This window comes from Scardinius erythrophthalmus (genome assembly GCF_964197995.2).
Source record: "Scardinius erythrophthalmus genome assembly, chromosome: 14".
Taxonomy (NCBI): Eukaryota; Metazoa; Chordata; class Actinopteri; order Cypriniformes; family Leuciscidae; genus Scardinius; species Scardinius erythrophthalmus.
The window spans coordinates 30,770,736-30,795,900 of record NC_138234.1 but is presented as its reverse complement, the minus strand read 5'-3'; the positions used below and the strand labels follow the sequence as shown (position 1 = coordinate 30,795,900).

The window sequence follows — 25,165 nt, the reverse complement described above, 5'->3', positions numbered from 1 at the left end:
CAAAATGCCTGAGGCCCTTACCTATCAATGTCACTCGTGTATTTGGCAGACGCAGCTCACACGACAAAAGTATACACAACTTTGCTGTTGAAGTGCTCTACAGGAATCACTCTGCAAGCATAAATCACAACCATAACCAAAAAACAACCTTATTTTTAAAAGATGTACAGTATTTTTAACATTTAAGAAGCTCTTATGCTCATCAAGCCTGCATTTATTTGATCAAAAATACAGAAAAAGTTATGTTTGGAATTAAGTGTGTGATTAATAAGCATAAGTCACCTGTTTTTGAGTTATTATGCAAGTGTGTCTTTCGCAGAAAATGTCAAAAAAGTTTGCCTCCAATGTATATTGTCAAATGTGCAAGATCTCTATAATAAAAAAAATAAAGTAGGCCTATATATAAAAAAAATACAGAAAAAAACTGTAATTTGTGAAATATTATTTCAATAAAATAATGGCTTTCTATTTTAATATACTTTAAAATAGAATTTATTTCTGCGATGCAAAGCTGAATTTTCATCAGTCATTGCACTATTAAAGATTGTTGTTGGTTTAACTTAAAAAATTAAGTTACCTGGTTGTAAATTTAGTTCATTGAAAGGAAAAATGTGAGTTTATACAATGAAGGCGATTGGTTTAATCAACAGAAACTCATAATATTATGTTATCTGAACCGCATTAATTATCTAAGTAGATTTCACAAAAGAAAAAGAAAAGTTTTTACACTATATTCCGATCCTTCAGAAATCATTCTAATGCTGATTTATGATCAATATTGGAAACAGCTGTGCAGCTTAATTATTTTTTTTTTAACCTGTGATTTGACTTTTTTCAGGATTCATTGATGAATGAAAAGTAAAAAAGAACGATATGTATTCAAAATAGAAAATATATATATGTATATATATATATATGTATATATATATATATATATATATATATATATATATATATATATATATATATATATATATATATATATATATATATATATATATATTACTGAAGGATAATGTGACACTGAACTGGAGTAATGATGCTGAAAATCCACATAAATAAATTATATTTTAAAGTGTATTCAAAAAGAAACCCATTATTTAAAATTGTAATAATATTCCAAGTTTTTTTTTTTTTTTTTTTGCCATATTATGCATGCTCGATGAGCATTAGAGACTTTCAGAAACACTAAAAATAGCAATGTTTCCAAACGTTTGACCTGTGTATCCGTGATATGCGCACAGCACACAGCCTGTAGTGTAGTCGTGCACAGGGTTGTCCAGCGGCGGCGCTGTTGAGCGCGAGGATGTTGATGTTGGTTGGCCGCGCGGGTTAGTGAACACAGGAAGCGGGCGCTTTAAGAAGACGCTGTGCTGCCGCGAACGGGAGGCAGGCCGGTGTTTTTCCACAACTGATGTCTAATGGTCACCCATGTTGAGAGACAAAGGTCAGGAAAAAAAGCTCATAAACTAAATTTACCGCTGCCGCTGTTATTCAGCAGCCAGTCGCCGCACAATACAGAAGGGACAAGACCGTTTCAAAGGAATTAAAGGAAATAAACAGTAAAGGTACGGCTATTTTCCTCCTGTTTGCTGATTGTGTTAAGTCTTATATACAGTGATGCGAGACCACATACTGGTTTATTTTATTTTTTGCTTAGTTTAAATATTTTGCTCATATTTTTTCAAACGCTATTTGAAAATTAAATCTCTTGTTTTAGTTGTCATAGGTTACATGATGATAAGAGTTTGACAAGGGGTCCAGGAAGTATTGTTAGTTTAACAGAAACAGATTTTGTCTCGTGTTAAAAAATTTAAAGCTCATTTTTGGAATTTTACACAAAATACAGTCATTATTATTATACTTTTATAATTTTTTTATTTTATTAGTATTACTATTATTATAATTCTTCCATTTGTTTATGATTTATGGTGATTTAAAAGCCATTTATGTGATCTACTGCTGAATCAATTGTGTTGATGCTGTCACTTGTCATTGAGTTTCTTTCACTCCCACTCCAGACAAATATAACTGAGTGCTGACTGCATAGAGTTAAGAATAGACCGCTTGCTGTCTCTCGATGCAAACCTGTATCCTTGGGGGTTTAAAAAATACGAGATATTCACCTCAAGCGGCGTACAAACTTATTTTACGTTATAAATGAACATTTTTTTCTCCCACAAAGATGCTATTCTAGATGCAGCCTCATCGTTGAGGAGCGCCCGGCAACAACCTGTTGGATGGGTTCATAAGAAAAACGCGAATTTGTTTAAAAAGTTTGTTACACGGACGCGCATCGTCTAAGTTATCGGATGTTTGCTGGTCTTGTACGCGACGGTTCACACAAGGACGCGCTTGAAAGCGAAACGGAACTTAAAGTATCATAATGAGAATTTAAAGGGACAGTTCACACAAAAAATAAAATTCTGTCAGAACTTACTCTCCCTAAAGTTGTTCCAAACCTGTTTGAGTTTCTTTCTTCTGCTGAACACAAAAGAAGATATTTTGAAGAAAATTGGTAACCAGACATTTGATGGCACCCATTGACTTCCATAGTATTTTTTTTTTCTACTATGGAAGTCAATGGGTACCATCAACTGATTAGTTACCAGCATTCTTCAAAATATCTTCTTTTGTGTTCAAGAGAAGAACGAAATTCATACATGTTTGAAACAACTTGAGGTTGAATAAGTAATGACAAAATTTGAATTTTTTGGGTGAACTATCATTTTAAAAACCTTCTTAGGGGGTGTTTACATAAAAGAAAAGAAAAAAAAAACGTTCTTGAGTCAGTTTATGATGTTTGTTCCTCGTTTTTTCCATGTAAACACGCGTTAGACAGACTATTGAGGCGCGTCTCAGAATGTTGTGTCTTGCTAAAAGTTCTGTTGTTCTGAAAAAAAAAGAAAAAAGGTTCCCATGTAAAAACCTGTCTTGAGGTTTTCACCGTGTGAAAAACCTGTTTTTCACCGTGGATGCTTCTCTTGATAAAACAGGGTTGCTTTTAACTTCACACGCCGTATTATAAACGCAATGCTAAGCAACGGTCAAATGAGATGTTCCTAACAGAGATGAACTTGCAGTGCGATAGTGTAAAGAGAACTCTAGCAGACAGGTTCACCTCATCTTGTATAGCCTACTTAGGATTATGCGGAAGTCAGGCAGTTCACCAGCAGTCGAGCTCTGCTCAAACTAACACAATACAGGATACAGAGTTTAGGTTTCCGTGCACATGCCAGCTCGCATACCTAGCACACTGATAAGGGTAGGCTAACAGACAGTTTGCTTTTTGTGACAGATGCCATTTTCTTAGCGAGGATGAGAACAGTTTAGTCATTGAATTAGTTGTCTGTATCTTGGAGTGTCATAAAAGAGGACCGGCTACTTTTTAATTGATGCCAATAAAAAAAAAGTCAGACTTGTTAACAAAGGCAGCACTGTTTCACAACTGCCAGCGAACGGCTCTGCCCCTTTAGGCGACCACTTTAGACTTTGAACTCTTCCAGCATGTTTTTTTTTTTTTTTTTTTATCTGGTTGTTTCTCTTTAACATAGATGTTGAGGCAAATTTCACATCGAGCAGAATAAAGTTAGCAAAAATCCCCCCCCCCCAAACAACAACAACAACATGTCAACAAAATGCACAAGAGGAAGGACACCACAGCACAGATTATGAATGCTGCAGTTCATTGACCCCATTTAACCCAATATAAACATCAATTTCACCACTTTTGTGTAAATTTTGAAATGCAACATTCACCGTACCCTTCATAAACATGCATCTCGGTGCCGCATTGTGGAAGATACACATTTATAATGCACTCCAGCTTCATTCTCTGTGCATTTATTGGGATTTTTTTTTATTGTCTTTGGCTTGCCACTTGTTGTTTTGGTCAGGCGACAAATATTCCTCTTGAGCAAGCAAGTTGTAAATACACAAGGGTAAAAGTTCTTGGTGGAAACTGAAGACGAATGACAGGAATCTGATCTGGTCTGGCTACAGTACACTGACAAGTTTGACCAATCGACTTGAGTTATGGCATAAACCTCCTGCGGATAAATTATGGTTTTGATGCTTTGAATACAGGACAAATTAAAAGTCATTCTGAGCCCATTAATGGTTATGATAATAAATTATACTTTAAGTCCTTCTAGCAATGTCAATACATGTCGTTACTCCAAGGTCTAGTTATACTTAGACATGAGAGTGACAACAATAAAGAGCCAACAGTGGATAACCTTTAACTATTAAACAAGGTTGTTCCCTTATACTAGTGCTTAACCCTGAATTATTATCTCCAAGAGTTGACACCATTACTTATATCTTCTCTTGTTTATATATCATAAACAGTAGGCTATATATGAGCCTAAATCCACTGGGCTTGTTTTTTTAGTCAAATGGGACAGCAAGGGAGATATTATTAAAAATGAATACAAATATATCTTTTTAGGACTGTCAAGTTATCTTGTCATTAGCTTACATTGCAATATTTTTTTTAAACCTTTCAATTTGATGACAGAAATAATGAAATAATCACATTTATTATATTTACAACATTGATACAGTATAAACAATTGGTAGTAATGGTAAAAATAAATACAGTGTCATCCTAATACATTGTAAATGTTATCCAAATAAAATTGTAATAATTTACTGTAGCTTTATACGTGAGACTTTCTCACACTGTAAAATTTGACCTTAATATATTGCAGCCATTATATTTTAGGAAGGCTCCTTGCAAGGAATCAAACGTCTGCTCTACAGGACCATAGTGGGACCACATTGTCAAGCCCTCCTGCATGATGAACACGATTCAGCACTAAGACTAGGCAGTGCATTGCATCACGTCATAGATCATGTACAAGTTCAAGTGGTTCAAACTCTGCTGTCAACAAATGACTTTAGTGTTCATGACTTCAGTTTCATGCATCATTGCTACATTGTGAGGTTTACATAAATGGCTAAGAGTTTGCTTCTAATGCACTGGACTCAGTTTATGTGGTAGAACGAGTGCGGAAAGGAAGGCATTTAATGTGAGAGCACTCAGGGAAATGTACATGGTTCTATAATAGGGATGTTACGTAATGAGCCAAGTGCCTCGTGCCGACTCTAGACCTGAAGTCTCCCTCGATAGTCGGGACTGTGGAGCTCTCCTGCACGTTCCTGCATCTCAGCTGGGATGACGGATTCGATGGCCCAACAAATCCTTGATGTCCGCAGGCTACGAGACCTATAGATGCGGAAGAACAAATCACCTCCAATTTGGAGCTTCTTGGAGGTTATATAGATTGATTGCAGATTTCGGAGTGAAGCAACTGAAGAAATCTTGGGATTCTAGACCAGCTCTGCGGGATTCAAGTCTATTGTTTCTATTTGGGAATCAAACAGACCGAGCAGTCAGTGTCCCAAAGAAGGCTGCCATGTGTCACAATTTTCACAGCATTCCAACATTGTGTGTTAAAAGGGCTAAAAATGCCAGGTGACTCTTTGTTCAGTTTTTTTTTTTTTTACAAATTGCCAGATCCAAAATTTAGAAATGGTCTTGTGAGCACAAATCGCCATTGTCTCTTTATCAGGGCTGCTCTGCCAAATTAAAAAGGCGGAGGGAAACAATGCATACAATAGCCTTTTGTTACTTACCACATTTAGCCCTATGCAAATGCACTGGGCCTTGAGTTTGCTTCAGTACTGACCAGAGTCTGATTTGTCAGGATTCGGGCTCTGTGTTCAAACCAGTTTACAAAAAGTGCATAATTACACATTGAGTACTTTGACTACATGTCAAAGTATGTTTAGCTAAGCCACTTGTCTCGAAAGGAAAAGCTATTAATGGCATGAGGCATGACAACAGCCGGGAAACCATCAGCTGTTCAAGTGAAACGCGACAGAGGTGTGGATTGCCGTCCACATGCTCTTGTTTGGCGCGTCCGCGGCTCGGGTTGCCACAAGTGGACGCCGCACATGCAAAGATAAATAGTTTCAGGTAGAACTCTGACGCTTCTGGGGAGTGGAAATTTACCATCGAGCTGGGGTTATCCGCTGCTCCGAAGCTGCGACCAATCCTGCTGATTGCTTTTAATTGTCTTAGCCTGTGGGCGGGTCGTGGTGTCACCTCGGCTTACACTGAGCCCCGGAGAGATTTGGGCTGTGTTGTCAGAGGTATGGTGTCTGCTGAGAGAACAACATTGACCAATTGGATTCAGCCATGAAGGAAATGTAAGTGAAAGGCAGTGCATGGATTGAGGGAATATTTGGGTTTGTGGATAATAAGAAAGTGGCCAAATTTGAAGAATAAATGTAAAGATGTGACTTTGTTGGCGTTTGTCATGTCAAATATTAGAAACTTTAGATGAGAGAGGCTTTTACAACTGAATTTGTGTTCAATTATTGCCGTTCACTCATGGGTAAAATAGCGGGAAACAGCAATTTGAATCCGTTCAACAAGGTTGTATCTGTGTTTTTTAACCCAGCAGTTTGCTTGCTTTGACTCTCGGCCAGTAAAGTTGGTCACCACAGTGTTTTGAGTGGAAATGGAAAGTGTCTGGAGGATTTCACTCTAGTTATGTAACAGAATGTGTTTGAGTTGTAGCGTGATCCTAAGCCTTTGAAATACACAGATTTAACCTATCGCAAGGGGATGATCATAATTTCTTGAGCTTTTTAGACCTTTTTTTTAGGCACTTTCAACAATTGTGTAATAGTCTCGCCAAGTGAACGATTGTGTGCTAAAATTGAAAAATAACAGATAAGCATCAGTTGAATGGCAATGGTTTAGTGTTGTAAAAAAATAACCACGTTCTTTTAAAGCATTAGGCTAGACCTTAACAAACCTCAGAATGTCAATTTAAATGAAGTTAAGATGTCCAAACGGCATTAAAATGTCATTGAACTGTTAGTCCTGGCATGCCGCCACACTTCAGGCTAGTTAGCATGTTTATTTAGTCGTATGTTTAGTAAAGCAACGGAAAGGGGGATATACTTGTATTTATTGATTGTCAAACACACCATGGATTTTTTCCCCTCTTCTTCAGTCTCCTTGAGAGAAGGGAAAAAAGCAGGTTTGTTGAAGGAACCGGCCTCACAGTAGGGCTATAGTTTGCTCAAGTGTTGCCAGGCTGTTAAGGGAGTTTGGGATGTTGGAGCTGACTTTGTATCGGACTCTCTGGGATTCATCTTAGGAGCTCCATGGCAAGTTTGGCGCATGCTCTGAAACAGAAGACGCCAAGCCTGACATAATTACTCCATCCTTGAATAGAATCTTGACAGCGTAAACACTGTGTTAGTTAAAGGGACATGGGCAGGATTAACGCATACCAGTTCTGCAGCAAAACCGCGGTGAATAAATTAAGTCGTTTTTATTAAATCGGCTTTAATTTATGTGCCTAATTGCATGTGGGTTCCTTGCGCGCGCCATATTTTGAGTAAAACTGGTAATTTATCCATCAGATTGGCTTAAAAAGTGCTCTCTAAAGGGCAAAAAAACCCTTGTTTTTCAGTAATATCTAAATAAAAAAAGATGATTTTACAAAAGGAGTGTATTGTATAAATGGGTTTTTAGTGCACCGACCATTTTGATTTCATGCTGACTGTAAACTAGTTTGTGTTAAGTGCTGACGTGTTTTCCTACTAGTCAGCTATGTGATTATCTCTTGGCATAATTTTATGTTGACTACAGACACATTTTGCTAGCAACAAAGCAATCAACTAATCTTATCAGTTTTACAAGTAGGTTTAGGGTACGATTGGTCGTAATTAGGTTATTGTGCTTGGTATCATGATGCAGTCTAAAAAGTTGCTTGCAGTTGTGTTGTACATGAAAATTTCCTGTGTTCAAACCACAAAAAAACCGCCATTACTTTAATCACTTAACCATCACCAACATTTTTCATGTCTGCCTTAGCTGCTGTTTTAAATGAACTATTTATGTTTGCCCTAATTATAAATGTTTTAGAACAGTTGAAATACGACGTGATCTTTTTTTATGTCTTTGTACTTTGGGGTTCAGTCAAGAGTTTTGACCCTTTGTTTTCTTCTCCATTAGCATGGCTCAGAAGGAGAAACTCCAGTGTCTAAAGGACTTCCACAAAGACATTCTGAAACCCTCCCCAGGAAAGAGCCCGGGCACAAGGCCAGAGGACGAAGCCGAGGGAAAACACCCCCAAAGGGAAAAGTGGGCTAGCAAGCTTGACTTTCTTCTGTCAGTCGCCGGGGGCTTCGTTGGTTTAGGGAACGTTTGGCGGTTCCCGTACCTCTGCTACAAGAATGGCGGAGGTGAGTGTATTTGTTGATACTTTTGGACTTTGAACACTGATGTGACAGTAATAAAAACCTAATTTCTTCCTTACCATCCATCATGTCATTTCAAACCCAAATGATTCTTCTGTTGGCTTCTTTATTGCTTTGAAAAACTTGGAAGCCATACAGAAACTCAAGCTCTCAAGTTATACAGTACATCATGGGTTTTCTTATGGGTGTCTCATGATCAGTCACAATGCATTTTCAATTAAATATATGTGCAAATGAGATTTGAGAGTGAATAACAGCTTAAATGTTGGTCTGTTTTCAAAGTCATATGGACTAGTTTTATGGTTATTTTTTTTTTACTTTGACTGTAAACATCACTTTCCACTTGTGTTATAAGAAAAAAGAGCAGATCAGATATTATGAAAATTATATTCTGTTATACAGAATAAAGTAAAACATTTGGACATTCTTCACACAGAACGCATTTTTCCATTCCAATGCGCTACTTTTCCATTGTCCATTGTTAACGCACGACTGACGTGTATAACCGTTGCGCTCACGTCTTGTCTCGCACATGACACGGCGTTCTAAAATGCAACGCTCAGTTCAACTTTTTAAAAATGTGTCTTGAGACCTTGCGTTTTTCCCCCATTCCACTGTTTTTCAAAGCAAAAATGCGTTTTGTGTGAACCCGCACTTGTACTGACTGAACTCATTGAGGAATAAGAGTTAAACACTAAACTAGTGGTTTATAGGATATAATAATTGACAGAATTAAGTGAATCTTCTCTTGGTGAATCTTCCATTTAGGTGCTTTTCTCATCCCATACTTCATTTTCCTGTTCGGCGGAGGACTGCCTGTGTTCTTCTTGGAGGTGGCGCTCGGCCAGTTCACCTCTGAGGGTGGAATCACCTGTTGGGAGAAACTTTGCCCCATATTTACAGGTGAGTTTCTTGATACTTCTTTACCAGAGAATAAATAAAACTAATAGTAAAATTAAAAATAAAAGTGAGCAATGAATACTTAAGAAACATAAAAAATGATATTTTGTGGTAAGGATCAAAGAGATCTTTCAGTAGTATATTTAATGGCTGTCAATGGAGAACAATGCATTTTTGCTGCCAGTTGGTGAAGTTATGGCATCTACCAGCAGGGGCAAATGGGGCAATGCCAACCACCCTGATCCCTTGGTAAGGACACAGAGTAGGGTGTGTGTCACAGATACCACCAGCTGTATCTGGGGTGACTGATAGGAAATACATATCTCTAATGCCAGAGCAGAAAAATAATATATGTTTACAAAAATAGCAGTTAGGGTTAACCCTATCTTCCTCACCTCTCAGAGCCACTGACAAGAATCCTTTTAAAAAAATAATTAGGACTAGTAAATCTAGATAAATTCCTACAATTTCACAATGCGTATGTATCATTTAAATGTAACCAATAAACAATCATATTCATTTGAGCATTTGACTCACAGCTCATTATCCAGGCATATCACATACTTTTTCCATAACTAATAGCAATCGTTTTTGGCTCAAAGACTCCCGTTGAAGCATGACTGCATCCATTAATTCCTATGGAGATATTAATGTAGACCAAAGCAGATCATGTTAACTGAAAGAACACCCGTGCTTTGAAATTTGACACCTATATTTGCTATAACATTGACCAATAAAAGTATGTCTACATAGATAAACATGTCATTGCCATATGTTAAAGGAAATGTTATAGTCTTAAAGCCCTCACTGTTGGTGTATTTTAATTTTAATTCCAGCTGTCTGTTAATTGCAGCCTGTCTTCTTACTACTCTAGGGACCAGTAGTAGTTTCATTTTCAGCCTGGCTAGTGACAGAGACACATCAGCAGCTGTCAATGAATTTAGCTGGCCAGCTGCTCATGAACAGTAGCTTGCACAATTGGACAACTCTTCAGCTTGTGTGGTGTAGTGGCTAAAGCTGAAGTCTTATGATCAGAAGGTTGCTGGTTCGAGCCCCACAAACAAGTTACTAGTGTACCCTTTAAAAAAGGCAACAAAACCCAGACAGAGTCAGAGGAACTGTCCAGCTAAATTTTCCACCAAAATATCTCTAACAAAGAGCATATTGAATCTCACAAAAATGTCTTCTGACCATAGATTAATTACTTATTTAAACAGAGTTTACCAGTGAGCAATCATTACATGCAAACTGCCGAACTACTCGCATCCCTCTGCCAGTGACAGCTTTGGTCGGTTTTGGTTTCCAGTCAACCTGGCCAACATTGATTTACTCAGTTCAGACTCTGAACCAATGTCTTACATCACTTTCCTTCAACTCTGGACAAGATTATTCCATGTTTATACAAGAAGGTCTCATAGAAGTTCGTCACTTATATAGCCGTTCTCACGCTCCACTGGAGCACAACTACTTTTATTGCTTTCATTAAGGTTATAATAACAAATCGCAAACATTTTGCACAACTACCACATGCTGAGTCAGTCCAGTGTGCCATCAGCTTAATTTAGCCATTTCTGTCTTTGTACAGGTATCGGCTACGCGTCCATCGTGATCGTTTCTCTGCTGAACATCTACTACATTGTGATTCTGGCCTGGGGCTTGTACTACCTGTTCCAGTGCTTTCAGCCAGAGCTCCCCTGGGCAAGCTGCAACAACAAATGGAACACAGAAAATTGCATTGAGGATACTCTCCGCAAGAACAAGACACTCTGGGGAGCTGTGAATGCCACTAACTTCACTTCTCCCGTCACTGAGTTCTGGGAGTAAGTATTAAGTACAAATTTGTTGTGCGCTTTGAAAGCCATCCAGATCCAGAGAAGTTGTTGTGGAGATTCTCTCCGTATTTTTATCAGTACAGTTGTCCTCAAACACTCCCAGAGACTTTGGAGCTCCATTCCCCTCTTAGTGACATTCTTAATGTAAATCATCTTATGGAACTTGCAACTTGCTTAATGCCATGGTTTAGGGGTATTCAACCCTGATACTGGAGATTCACTGCAGATTTTAGATTCAATCCTGTTCCAACACTACTGGCTGTATTTTTACCTCAAAGTAATCCCACAGACTTTGGTTAGCTTGTTTGGGTGTGTTTGACTGGACAGTGGGTCTTGAGGAGCAGGGATGAATATCCCTGCAGTAGACCAGGTGTTAATGCTTTAGCAGACTGAAGGGTCTAAACCAATGATGGGCAACTGTGTCTTGCAAAGCTTAGCTATCAAACTTACCTTCCTGTAATTTTCAAGCAATTCTGAAGACTTGCGTGATATTTTTCAAGTGTGTTTGATTAGGGATGAAGCTAAAAGCAGGGCAGTGGCCCTCCAGGACCGAAGTGATCTTCACGCATCCAACCCCAATTAAACACAAATATGCCCAATCATTTTCCAGAAAGGTGTGATGGAGCAGCTTAAAGCTAAACTCTACAGGAAGGTGGCTCTCTAGATGTCCTCTAAGGATTGGACTCCCCTGATTTAACAGAAGCTAGTGGTGGTATTATAACTCTATGGCAGGTTTTCTCAACCCTGATCCTGAAGGACCCCCAACACTGCACATTTTATGTGTCTCCCTAATCAAACACACCTAATTGAACTCATAAGCATATTAGAAGAAACTCCAAGACCTGAAATGGGTGTGTCAGACAATTTGCAGTGTTGGGGGTCCTCCAGGACCAGGGTTGAGAAACACTGCTCTATGGCAGGTGTATCCTACTATTCTGCAATCCTGTAGAGTTTAGCTCCAACCCTAATCAAACACACCTAAACATCTAATCAAGGTATTTAGGAAATGGAAGGCTGTAGGAAGGTTGCCATCCAGGAGCTGGTTGTCTATACCCCTGCTCTATGAAGACTTGTTCTGACTGGTTCTTGAACACTTCTTCCTCTGTAGAGAACTCATCTGTCCTTTGCGTGTTGTATAACTTCTCTGATTATTTGAATGCTAGCTCCTTAAACACCCTTAAGGGCTTCAGAGAGTCTCACTGGCAAACATTCTTTCCACCACAGGCGAAATGTCCTCAGTATCTCCGATGGTATCGAGGACGTGGGTCATATTAAATGGGACTTGGCTCTGTGTCTGCTCGCTGTGTGGGTCATCTGTTTCTTCTGTATCTGGAAAGGTGTTAAGTCCACTGGGAAGGTAAGCTTGGTTGCATTACATTAATTTTTCAACTTCAGCCAGTTAATTTAAGGACTACTAATATTAGTTTCTACAGTGTCATTGCAGTTATAAGTAGCTTGGTAGATTTGAGTGTTATCTTAGTCAGTGTTGTGAACATACACATAGCAGTCATTCCCTGGTGATTAGCAGCAATGGTAACTATAGCTTACCTCATTCCTAATCGAGGCTGTAAAGTCAATCAGCAGACACCTTCTCTCGACTTGACCATGCAGTTGAGAATCTTATCATGACTTCTGCCCAGACGCTGTCACATTAGATTGCTCTATCGCAATGCTAGCATTATCTACTTTAAGACTTTAAGATTTATTTACGCATTAAAGGCTGGTTCATGATGCCCCAACTAGTTGCAAAATTTCAAGTTGGCTGATGGATTTTATTATGTTGGGAAACATTGATCCAGCAAAACCCAATAACCAATGGAATTTGGTTTTTGGAATTGGGCATTGTGAGCTAGCCTTTATAGACTCCTTTACTTTATCACTTTAAGCCATTTTGTTTTTTGTAAATTTGACAGAGCTTCATTAAAGGTGGCAAGTGAAAGATTACTTTCAGTTATTCATATAACATGTACTGCGTTAGATTAAACTGAGAAGGGTCATAGCACTTGCATATTGTTGTCATACTGTTAGTTTAACTGCTTCTATTGTTCTAATTTGTAAGTCACTTTGGATAAAAGCGTCTGCTAAATTAATAAATGTAAATGTATAAAATTATAAATTTTGGTGAATGAGGTATTAGGCTTGAGAGCAATGCAATTTTAAATATAATTGCAGATATTAATGTTTTGATGTACTCTTCGGCATTGTGTGACATAACATTTCTAGCCAAACCAAACATAAAATGAAGCGCTGTTTTTCTCCCATCTAGTTCTCACTCTCTGGCCAAAAAGCATATGACCACTCTGACCACTAAAGCCAATATTTATCTGTTAGTGAAGTTAAGCTGTAAATTGCATGTTAGCCTTGGAAATTGTTTTGACAGTGTTATCTTAGAATATTGGAACGTATGACAGGTCTTATAAAGAGCTGTAGTTTTCTAAATTGTTAAATCACAAACAAAGCTTGTGGGTTTTTCATACAACTAGAGCATTAAATTTAACCTCAGTGTTCTTGACTTTTCTGCTTAGGTTGTGTACGTCACGGCAACATTCCCGTTTGTCATGTTAATTGTCCTGCTTGTACGGGGTGTCACTCTTCCGGGGGCAGCCGAAGGCATCAAATTTTATCTGTACCCAAATTTGACTCGCCTTGGAGACCCAGAGGTAAGATCTCATAGCTATTTACATGTCTTCTCAAAAGGCTTTATAATATCACACACACACACACACACACCAGAATTTGATTCCACACAATCTCAAGTGCCTCTAACACATTTATTTGGTCTTTATGGCTATCAAACTTGCTGAAAAGACCATCATAGTTGGTTCCTAGCATTTGTTTTGGACAGCGGTCCCCATCAGGCCAAAAAAGACTACTTTGGTCAACTAGCTTCGACAGAAAGACCAACTTTTGGTCAGCTGCAGCTTAAAAAGCTAGGTGAACAACATGGCTATGCTAGTCCACCAGCTAAAAAAATAACATTAACCAATATAAATCAGCCCTATTCAGCAGGAAAAGTGCTGTTTACACTTGCCGACAGAATGTACTCCAGTGACCATCCGCAACTTAAAACCAGAGTAAACTTTGGATGTACAGTTTACAGAGAGAAACCCAAGATGTGCAAAAGAGTCGACATAAATAAAGCTCTTGATGGCCTCAGTCAGAAAGCAACAAATCTAAACATGACATGCAGTTGTTGAAACAATTTATATTTGTTATTGATGGTGTATACAGTTCTTGAGGACCTACGAGAGGCAGAACGCATGCAAATATTTGAGTTTGGTCAATTCATGTTGTCAGTCAACGGATGGTTTGGCGTCTTCTGTCTAGGTGTGGATCGATGCAGGGACACAGATTTTCTTCTCTTACGCCATCTGTCTTGGAGCCATGACGTCACTGGGAAGCTACAACAAGTACAAATACAACTGCTACAGGTGGGTTTCGATTCCCCGGGGCGGGAGGGAGGCTTAGTCCAGGGAACGGGCAAAGTGGGAACGTAGGGTACCTTTGTGTTAATTAACAAACTCCATGACATATGTGTGACATAGGGACTGTTTGCTGCTGGGAGGCCTGAACAGCGCTACCAGTTTTGTGTCTGGCTTCGCAATATTTTCCGTCCTGGGCTTCATGGCACAAGAGCAAGGGGTGGACATAGCCGATGTGGCAGAGTCAGGTACGAGGGTCAAGTAGCAGTGATGGTGGGCACTGCTGCTGCAAATAACAACATGAAAAAGTTTGGTCAACCCTGTAGTGAAAAATCGGCGACAATAAGCGATTCGGAGCCAATAAAACTAGTTCCAGGACCTAGGACTAAAAAGAAAGCATAACATTCGGAACCTTCACCGTCATTCAGCAGACAAAAACCAAATATGAATTAATACGTTCTCTCGGTGGGAACTGGAATTCGCTTGGAATCGACTGTAGAACTGAATGGAAAACGTTCTTGGAGCCACTGGGAACATAAAGCCCTATTCCACTAATGGTGAAGAATCAACAGTTGCGTGAAAAAGCATTGATTTAGCATTGATCGCTGTTCAGTTGGTTTCCACAGGTGACCCTAATCAAGAAGCATCTTGTGCCAAGTTCAGGATAAAGGCAATTTACAGCAGGCTTTTTGGAGAGTTTGGGTTTAAGTCCTAAAGAACTCTTTACGCAGTTTAATTCAGGTTGCCAAGTCGGTTCCTATTGGTTCCTTTTTCTACCCTGGGGCCTGGATACACTACACTACACTACACTACACTACATGGCCAAAAGTATGTTTACACCTTCGTCTAATTAATGGGTTTGGCTATTTCAGCTACACCCTTTACTTACCATCAGGTGCCTAAAATGAAGCATGCAACCATGCAATCTCGTTAAGAAAGAATGGTTTACTGAGTCTGGTGTGGAAGGACTTGACTGCCATGCACAAAGCCCATACCTGAACCTCATCGAGCACCTTTTGGATGTACTGGAACCTCGACTGTGAGCCAGACCTCATCACCCATCATCAGTGCCTGACCTCACTGACGAATGGGAGCAAATCTCTGTGCAAACATCTACTGGAATACCTTTCTAGAAGAGTGGAAGCTTATTATTAATGCTCATGGTATTGAAAGTAAATGTTCAACAAGTGCATATGGGTGAGATGTTCTGGTTTCTACATACTTTTGGCCATCTAGTGCATTTCTCATAATTGCTCTGCATTATTCATGCTGTATTAAGATGCAGCAAGTCTCATGGTGAGAGAGATCAGTTGACGTATAGATTGCTTTCAAGCTCAAGGTTTTCCAAATGTCTAATCTTCACTTTTCCTGCTTTGGCCCTCCTCTGTGGAGACATTGGTCTAAGTATGTCTGGCCCAAGCGAGGTGCACAAAACATACATCTTTATCACTTTGTTTATAAGACATACAAACCTAAACTTTACTTGAACTTTCCGTGCATATCAGCACAATTACGGTTGAACGAAGCCACTGGATCCTTTTCAGGGAGTCTTTCAGGATGATTTGGTTGGATACATTTCTAAACATTACAAATGCCAAGAAGCTAAAAGGAGCTTTTTGCAAAAGAGAAGTCAATTTTGGGGAGGTCAGTCTCGGATGCATCAACCTGACTCTGCAGAAAGTGTACTTTGACATTGATGCTATGTTACTTTGATCCATTGTTTTAATTTGTTCTTTGGTTTTATTATATGCGTTGTGCTTGTTCTTGTATTTAACCTCTGTTGAATGGATTGAATCCTACATTTGATGTTGAAGTAATGTTAGCAAGTGGAGGTGTTTGTATTGGGGATGTGCCCGAAGTTGAATTCCTATTTTGGAAAGGAGATAACGGATTCTACGGAGCCTCTAAAGGGACATGATGAAGTAAAAATATGAGATGAAAGGAAAAAATATATTGCAATGCTTTTGCATTGTCTCGCAATTATATAGTTGGGTAATTATATTGTATATAATGCAGGGTATTCAGATCTCTTTTGAATGCATGCTTGCTTTTTACTTTTTACTCAAATTCGCGGCCATGCATATTTTTGTTTATTGGGAGCGCCAGCCCGGTACAGATTTTTGACAAGATATTTGTCAGGATCTGTTGCGCACCAAATCCTTTACCATTTTCCTCAGTCATCTCTCCTTACTATCTTCACGTGATAAGTCAATTCTGATGTACTGTAATGTAACTGACTACCTCAGCAAGTCCGTTTATGGGCTCCCTAGAATGTGTTATGCATTTTCCTGGCCTTTCCTGATTCGAAATTCGCTTTGGGCACATCCCTAGTTTGTATTTTGCCTCGACTCTCTGAAGTTGTTCTATGTAGTGTTGAATATGTAACCTGTAGTGTTATCCAGGGGAAATATCACGCCGCTGATTAAACCTTTTCTAGATTTGGAAGCAGCCGAAGTTAACATCAAGATGCTAATTTTGCCAGAAGACGCAATGAAACAGTCATTGGACTTGCAACGAACCAATGGCAGTAATTTTGCCTGGCTTGATCGCTTTGTCCTTTAGATACTCGCTCCTTTTTTCTTTCATGTCTCCTTTTGGTCTGTGCCGACAACGAAACGCACCGCGAAGGCATAGATCAAAGTGTGCAAATTGCTAGCCTTGCTAATTGTGCTCTCTCCACTTCCCCACTCCCTCTGTTCTCTTCCCAATAGGTCCTGGCTTGGCCTTCATTGCTTACCCTAAAGCTGTGTCTATGATGCCACTGCCTACGTTTTGGGCCATTCTTTTCTTCATCATGCTTCTGCTGTTGGGCCTCGACAGTCAGGTGAGAGTCAAATGAAAAAAATGGTATGCCAAACAGCTTGAGTACCACTAGTTTACAGGGTGGTGATGACAGCCAGACGCTGTGAACATTTTGTCCCCCGCACTATAGTCTATGCATGAACTGATGTTTTCCCCCGCACTTTCAATAGAACGTAAATTCATCCCGGTTTAAATTCAAAGAGACAAGATAGTCTATGCATGAACTGATGTTTTATTATACAAAACAAGGCAATGTGAGCACTATGGACCCCTAAACACTCTAATGTAAAGTCTGTTTCATTCATGTTGTTCAGCAGTGTATTTCATTTCTTTGCCAATTAAAGGCAAGAGTTAAAAACAGAACCTTTCAATTAGACAAAGGTCAGAATAAACTGGTATTACACTTGATTTTTCTGTCGCCCCTCACCAGCTATGCCCCTGCCCAAGTAAACCTGGTAACAAACAGAAAAAAAGAAAAAAAGAAAAACTTTGTTGGCAGATTATTGGCCATACAGCAGTTAGAGTCCTGTACTATCATATTTCTCGGTCCCGGTGAAATTAAACACTCTGCTAAATCAGTGTCCATCCACATCCTGTGAGTCCACAAGCCAGGGTGTGGCGCTTGGACTGTTACATTAAGTATGCTTATCGAAAATAATATCCATGCAGCTGTGCCGGATAACATGTAAGTGGTTTCTACAGTACAGTACTACTTTGAAGTAATAGATGCCTTACACTACAGTAGGTCACAACTTTATAGACCATTTAAACTGAAGCTGAACTATCAGATGGGGTTGGATATTACATTATTCTAAAACAGCAAATAGCCTTTTAGACTAGCCTAGCAAAACCATGGTACTGAGAGAGAGAGACGTTTTATTGGATGCATCAACGATAATAGTCAAGAACTAAAGGCCACAAACTTAGTAGGTTTATGATTACAAAACATGGCACAACTTTTCCATGGCTTCATTTTCACTTGGTAAATCATCAAAATATTAAATCGTTGCTTTTTCAGCTTGAGTCTGCACACAGCAAGCCTGTTTGTGCTAACAGTGTTTCTTTTCTTTTCTCAGTTTGTCGAAGTGGAAGGGCAGATCACATCCCTAGTGGATCTGTATCCATCCTTCCTACGGAAGGGTTATCGGCGTGAAATCTTCATAGCTATAGTCTGTTTTTTGAGCTACCTGTTGGGACTTACCATGGTCACCGAGGTAAGTGCAACAGTCAAACTATCTTTTCTTACACTCTTTTAATGGCGCATTTCCCTTCCAAATCCATACTAATTCTGGTATTTACCACTTTGCCAACATATTGGACCAGCTGGTTTCTCTTGGCTAAATAAAGAGTGTATCAAATGCAGCTAAGTTGAATGGTCAGGCACCATGTGTTTTCCTTTTAGGATTTTAGTGACATTGTCATTCGATAGTATGTGGCCCTCAACCAAACCCTCAGTTCCTGTAATCAGGATGAACACCACACTCATGCCAGATATACAAGCGCCTAAGCTCTCTCCCATAAGGAAGAGTCTTCCACACCCAGCAGGATCACCGTGATTTTGCCAACTAAGACATGTTTTGTTGATCCTTCAACAACATTACTCTCTGAAAACTTAGTCCCTAACCTACACATAACTTATCCCTAAAATCAGAGGGAAATGGTAGGTGAATAACACTGTTATAGAAGCACCTAACCCTGGCTATAAGCCTAAACTTGACAAACTGTAAACTTGTCCCTCAAATCTGATTGGTTGATTGGAATGTTGTTCCAGGTTATGTTGATCCAGGAACATGCTGTACTTGGTGAAATCAGTTTCACCTCCCTACAGTGTCTTTTCACTCCCACTTCCATGTCTTTTTATGGACGTCCTGACCTGCTTTGAGCAGTGAGAATTCCATAGAGGAGTCTCACTGCTATACTAGGAGATCCGGTCTGGTCTGACAATGCGCAAGATTCCTCTGGCCCTCTTTAAATATCGGCCCCTGATTGCTAATCCCCCAGAACAGCGAACTGGGAATGCTATTCTGTGGCTTGAGCCACACAGTGTCCCATTTTTTTTTCATGACATAATGTCTTATGTCACCCCTGAATGCATTGTGCAACAAATGTCTTTGTTACCAAAAGAAAATGAGTCAAGTGTTTAGCCAACCCCTGGTCATAACAGTCCTCTATTATGTCAGCTCTGCAATTACAGCATGCATTAGTGCCTACTCACTTTTTTTTTTCAATAGTTTTTTGTCTCTTTTTCAGGGTGGCATGTATGTGTTTCAACTCTTTGACTACTATGCAGCCAGTGGCGTGTGCCTTTTATGGGTTGCATTCTTTGAATGTATTGCTGTAGCCTGGGTTTATGGTGAGTACAAGAAGTAAACAGAAAATGTAAGTCATAATGGGGAACTGTATCAGGCACTTCCCATGATTGGGGTACAAATTAGCGTGCCATTACTTTAAAACAATAAATCCTGTTACGGTCATTAAAAACGCAAGGTTTGGTTGTATCCCACATTTTGTGTTCAATCCTGTTACTTCACGATTGTGATCCCTAAGAAGTATAAGTCATCTACAGCATGATCTCATGCCACTTTCTCAGAGTTTCCACAAATTGAGTGTTGACTTCATTTGATAAACTCAGCCATTCAACCTTGTTACTGTAAGAAAAACAAATATCATACGAGTTTTTCAATAACTACAAATCAACATTTGACCTCTAACTAGCTTGCTCCTAAGTAACAGAGTGCTCCGGTGTAACAGAGTAATTAAAGATAAATCTGCAACCCTGTTACTGCATGATTTTCCCCCTATTACAAATAATCTTTAAAATTGTTATACCAAAGAACCCTTTATACTGTTATAACTGTTATACCAAAAAAGCCATTCGGACCCTTTCTACATCATGATCTTATGCCGCTTTCTCAGTTTTTAAACAAATTGAATGTTGACTTCATTCTTTAAGCCTTTTAACCCTGTTACCAAAGTTATTGTAAGAAAATAAAGATCAAACAATTATGTATCTTTTTTTATTAGAAAAAATAGTTTATCAATAACTACAAATCAACATTTGACATCTAACTAGCTTGCTCCTGCGGAGCAACAGAGTAATTTAAGATAAATCTGCAACCCTGTTACTGCATGATTTTCTCCCATTTCAAATAATCTTTAAAATTGTTATACCAAAGTAGTAAAAGCCATTCGGACCGTTTCTACATCATGATCTTATGCCGCTTTCTCAGTTTTTAAACAAATTGAATGTTGACTTCATTCTTTAAGCCATTTAATCCTGTTACCAAAGTTATTGTAAGAAAATAAAGATCAAACAATTATGTATCCTTTTTTTATTAGAAAAAATAGTTTATATTACTGCGAATCAACATTTGACCCCCTAACTAGCTCGCCACTGCTGAGTAACAGATACATTTAGGCTAAATCTGCAACCCTGTTACTCTATAATTTTCCCTCATTGCAAATAACTATCTTTAAAATTGTTATACTAAAGAAGTAAAACTCATTTGTAACATTTCTACAATAAGATCTCATGCCGCTTTCTCAGTTTTTTTTAAGGAATTGAATGTTGTCTTCATTTTTTAAGCCATTCAACCCTGTTATCCAAGTTATTGTAAGAAAAAAAGATGCAACAAAATATGCATCTTTTTCTGCTGAGTAACTAAATCTGTAAAATGTCAGTACATGCCAACTTCCCATGATAACAGAGCTGCTGCTAAGGTGGATTAAACCCTGCATTGCCTGTATTTTGGTTAAAATACTGATATTATTTGCTATGCAGAATTTTCCTGATAACATACTGCACTGTTTGCACAAATTGTAGTAAAGCGCTAGAGCACAACATTTTTTTTAGCGTTTTTTCCCAGCCAAGCCCAAACAAGACAATTGATAAGCTACTAATGTAATCCCCATCCTAAACAATTGAGTAACTTGGTTCCAGTCTATGTGCACTGTAGGATCATGTGTTATTGCTTTTGAATTTCATACCTGAACACACTCCTTCTCTTCAAAAGGCGCTGATAATTTCTATGATGCGATTGAAGAGATGATTGGTTACAGACCAAATCCCTGGATGAAGTGGAGTTGGACTGTAATTACACCTTTTCTGTGTGTGGTAAGTTCTTTACAGAGAAAAAGTCCTTAAAACAGGCTAACTTGGTAGATTATAGCATATTTATAGATGACCGTGAAAAAAGCACATCCACAGATCTTCTTAGGCCCACTACACAGTACGTTTCCTAAAATGGTGCGTTGAAAGAACCTATGAAAGAGTATTTTACACAGTTCAATTGGAGATTGTGTGCTTTTCCACCCTCCCCCCCCCCCACGGCTACACATGCAAATACCGCTTTTCCGCTTTGGATTTGCTGCAAAAATCCGGCTCGCATCTCACTGTAACAGAGCTCCAGATGGGGTGACCATCTGCCTGGCCAACAGAACGAATGTAGGAGCTGAGGACGAGTGCAGGATTAGTTTCCATGAGATCATGAATGTCGTTTTTCTATGAACATTATAGGACTATAAGAAAAAAAAAAATCCCTTCCTTATGTACAATCATAAAGCTTTTAAAGACATTCGAGATTCTTACTTAAATTAGATGGCTCTTTTGACGTGTATTAACCCACTTAGTCATTTTGGAAACTTGGTGGACCCTTGCATGATCGGAATTTTTATATATATAATTTGTTTTATGTAGTATTAATTTGACTTTTCTACAATTTTACATCTTTAAGGATGAATCTCACAAAGAAAACCCTAGGTCGTAATTCACCTCAAAACCAAAAGACAAAAAAAAAAAAAAAAAAAATCTATAAGCATATTTTAGGAACTTTTATTAATTATATTATTAAATAACTAAATAAATGTTGTTATTATCAAGCGTTGTTATTAAATAAACAGTTTATTTAATAAATTATTTATTATTATTAAATTGTATTAAATAACAACTAAATAAATCTACTATTTTTTTTATTATAATCATCTATCATTGTTAAACCAATAAATAGCAAAATAGCCATAAAAAGTATGTATTATTGATTAAATGATAAACAATGCTATTTGTTATTTAATCAATTCTAAATTATATGATTAATATTAATACATAGCATTAAAATGATTATAAACAATTATATGTATTTGTTATTTTACATTTATTATTGGTTTTATTGATTTAAATGATACAAATTTAAAGTAAAATGATAAACAATGCTATTTAGTCAATAATAAATTATATTATTATTATTGAAGGATAGCAAATAAATAACTAGTAATATTATTTTTATTATCATAAATAAATAAATAAATGGCAAGTATTATTGAATAAATTATAAAAAAACTGAATTAAAATGATAATAAACAATTATATTTATTTGTCATTTTACTTTATTATTATTATTATTATTAGTAGTAATAGTATTAAATAGCAAATAAAATGTCCATAATAATTGTATTTAATAACAATAAACTGTTTATAATATTTGTATGTATTACATAAATAGCAAAGTATGTATTGATTAAATTATGAACTAAATTAAAAAAGTATTTAATTTAAGTAGCATTGTTTATTATAATTACTTTAATTTAAGTTAATCAATACATACCTTTGCTATTTATTTAATAATATATTAATAATATATTATTAAATAATATAATAATTATAAACTAAATTAAAATAATTGTAATAATGCTATTTAAATAAATTAATTCTTTTCAATCTTAGTTAATAATAATAATAATAATAATAATAATATTGTTATTAGTTTTGAATTCTAATATGATCTAGACAATTTTCATGAGATTCCCCCCTTGTACTGTCATATTGAGTGCCTGCTTTCTTTCCTTCTGCAGGGATGCTTTATCTTCTCATTGGTCAAGTACACGCCCCTGAGATACAACAAAGTCTACGAGTACCCGGATTGGTCCATCGGAGTCGGCTGGACCCTCGCCCTGGCGTCCATGATCTGCATACCTATGGTGGTCGTGATCAAAATCATTCAATCAGATGGACCCCTCATCGAGGTGAGTCACTCGCACCGACGACACACCGCAGATTTTCCGTCCGCGAACAGCCCAATAACGTCCCTTTCCGTGTCCCTCCAGAGGATCAAAGCCGTGGCGGCCCCCGTGAGGGGCGGGGCCAGTTCTTGCCCCCCAGAGTACCAGCCCAAGAGCAGCGAGCTGGCGCAGCCCCTGGATCCCAACTGGAACGGAGGCTTGACAAAGCCCACACACACCATCGTAGAAACTATGATGTGAACGCTCTCTGTGAGAGGATTCAAATGACCTGCTTTTCCATTATATATATATATACAGTATATATATATATATATGTGATTCTATATACACATATTAAAATATACTCTTTGTACTTTTGACATAGTCGTAGGACCAGGTTTACATTGCTACGCATCTGCACTAGGAGTCCTTGTTTTTGTTTTTGTTTTGTTTTTTTCTACAGAGGAAGTCAAAATTTTCTGTCTGTATTTTTAATATTTGTATCATAATACTATTATATTACTATTATTGTCGCTGTTATTAGACAGAGAACAGGTCGCAACCAGCAGTATCATGAACGTAGAACCATGCCCGTTCTATTTTTGTAACTTTTATCTTGTACATATTAAAAATCGAATTGAATTTTAAATTCTAAAAAAACTAAGGGCTCCGTAAACATGATTCGTAAAGAGTAACATTGGTGTACAACGATTTTCATCCTCGCCCATCGTGAACGGTCCTCTTTTTAAGGGGTAATGATCCTGGATAGTTGTAGCTTTAAGTGTGTCCCAACAAACCGTGTAGGCTGGAGATTGTGCGGTCGGAAGAGCCGAGCCGTTAAGCCCTGCTTGTTTTCAATGCACTATACAACTAGGACACTAGATTCTCCACAATGGTGCAACCTTTAAAAAGGACAGTTTGCGCAAAAAACAACAATTTTATTTTGATAACATATCGCTTTTTTTATTTTGAGGGGGTCGGGATGTGAAGCTGCCTGGCAAGGTTTTAAAACCACGTAGAATTTATATTTTGCGTTTGTATCAAATCTGTTTCTTTTCATTTCCAATCACATTTTTGCCTTTTGTATTCAAAAACATCACTGTATTCTCAATAGATCTCGTCCACAACTATTAATCGATCGACGAAGAAAAAAAGCTTGCTGCGAACTGTAATGTGCAATACTTTGTAGAACGATATGCATTGTTCCTGTTTTCACCTGTCTTTCAAAAAAGTTGGTACTTGGAAGTGTGGAATTACGTATGATTTATGAGCAGTTGTAATATGTCAGAAACAATGAACAGGGGCCAATTTAAGCTGCCGTACATATGGCGTGCTGAATTAACACCAAAAACTCAATGCAGATCTACTTACTGTGACAATTTATACTTTTTATTTTATTTTATTAGAAAGTAAAGCTGAAATCTAAGGTTTATGCCAATGTTATGGATTAAATTTATTGGATTTTAATATTATTATTTTTTTTTTGACTTGGCCAAGTTAAACAAAACTCTAGCCAATCGCAAAGGGAGAGGCTCAATTGATCTCAACAGCTTCTACCTTGGTACCTTTGGGATACTTTTATTAACTGCGAATTACAATGTAAATGTTGAAAGAGGCACAATTTCTTTAGCAATACAGAGATTTAATTTGCAGTCTCAGGGTGTGTTTTAAAGACGGAGACTGATTTCCCACTGTTGCACGTCTCTTTGAACCCTTCCATTTTTGAAGAGGAGCTAAAGGGGGCTGTGTTTATATAAAGTAATGACTAGAAATGTTTTATTTTTTTATTTTGAGGATATCTGTAAGTAAACAAAAAGCAAGTGTATATCGACAAAAGATTTTACAGTACCCAAAAAAAGAGAAAAAAAGTCAAGAAAAATGAAAAAAAAAAGTTTTTATCTCTTAATAAACATTTATCTTTTAAAAACA

General features: G+C 37.8%; 1 protein-coding gene and 1 long non-coding RNA gene across 3 annotated transcripts; one reads left to right on the top strand and one right to left on the bottom strand.

The window, feature by feature from the left end:
* The first annotated feature begins 1,334 nt into the window (after positions 1–1,334).
* Positions 1,335–25,165, top strand: slc6a6b (solute carrier family 6 member 6b). 2 transcript variants are annotated; one of them, XM_081385315.1, is made up of 14 exons: positions 1,335–1,568; positions 8,042–8,271; positions 9,055–9,189; positions 10,772–11,006; positions 12,243–12,375; positions 13,544–13,678; positions 14,346–14,449; positions 14,564–14,688; positions 17,152–17,264; positions 18,319–18,456; positions 19,493–19,595; positions 21,256–21,356; positions 23,090–23,260; positions 23,342–25,165. In XM_081385315.1, the coding sequence occupies exons 2-14, from the start codon at positions 8,043–8,045 to the stop codon at positions 23,495–23,497; spliced, it is 1,878 nt and encodes a 625-aa protein (XP_081241441.1). In that variant the 5' UTR covers positions 1,335–1,568; position 8,042; the 3' UTR covers positions 23,498–25,165. The 2 variants fall into 2 exon arrangements, with proteins under 2 accessions (XP_081241441.1, XP_081241440.1); XM_081385314.1 differs by lacking the exon at positions 1,335–1,568 and adding an exon at positions 6,097–6,216.
* Positions 15,209–17,699, bottom strand: LOC308702462. Its single transcript, XR_014031609.1, has 2 exons — positions 16,764–17,699; positions 15,209–16,018 (listed from the first exon to the last, which is right to left on the bottom strand). It is a non-coding gene; the product is annotated as an uncharacterized lncRNA (long non-coding RNA).

Bases quoted from the DNA above. Each gene is read 5' to 3' on its own strand.
- slc6a6b (XM_081385314.1), top strand. The intron at 9,190-10,771 runs GTGAGTTTCTTG...GTCTTTGTACAG, and splicing joins ACTTTGCCCCATATTTACAG to GTATCGGCTACGCGTCCATC. The intron at 12,376-13,543 runs GTAAGCTTGGTT...TTTTCTGCTTAG, and splicing joins GTGTTAAGTCCACTGGGAAG to GTTGTGTACGTCACGGCAAC.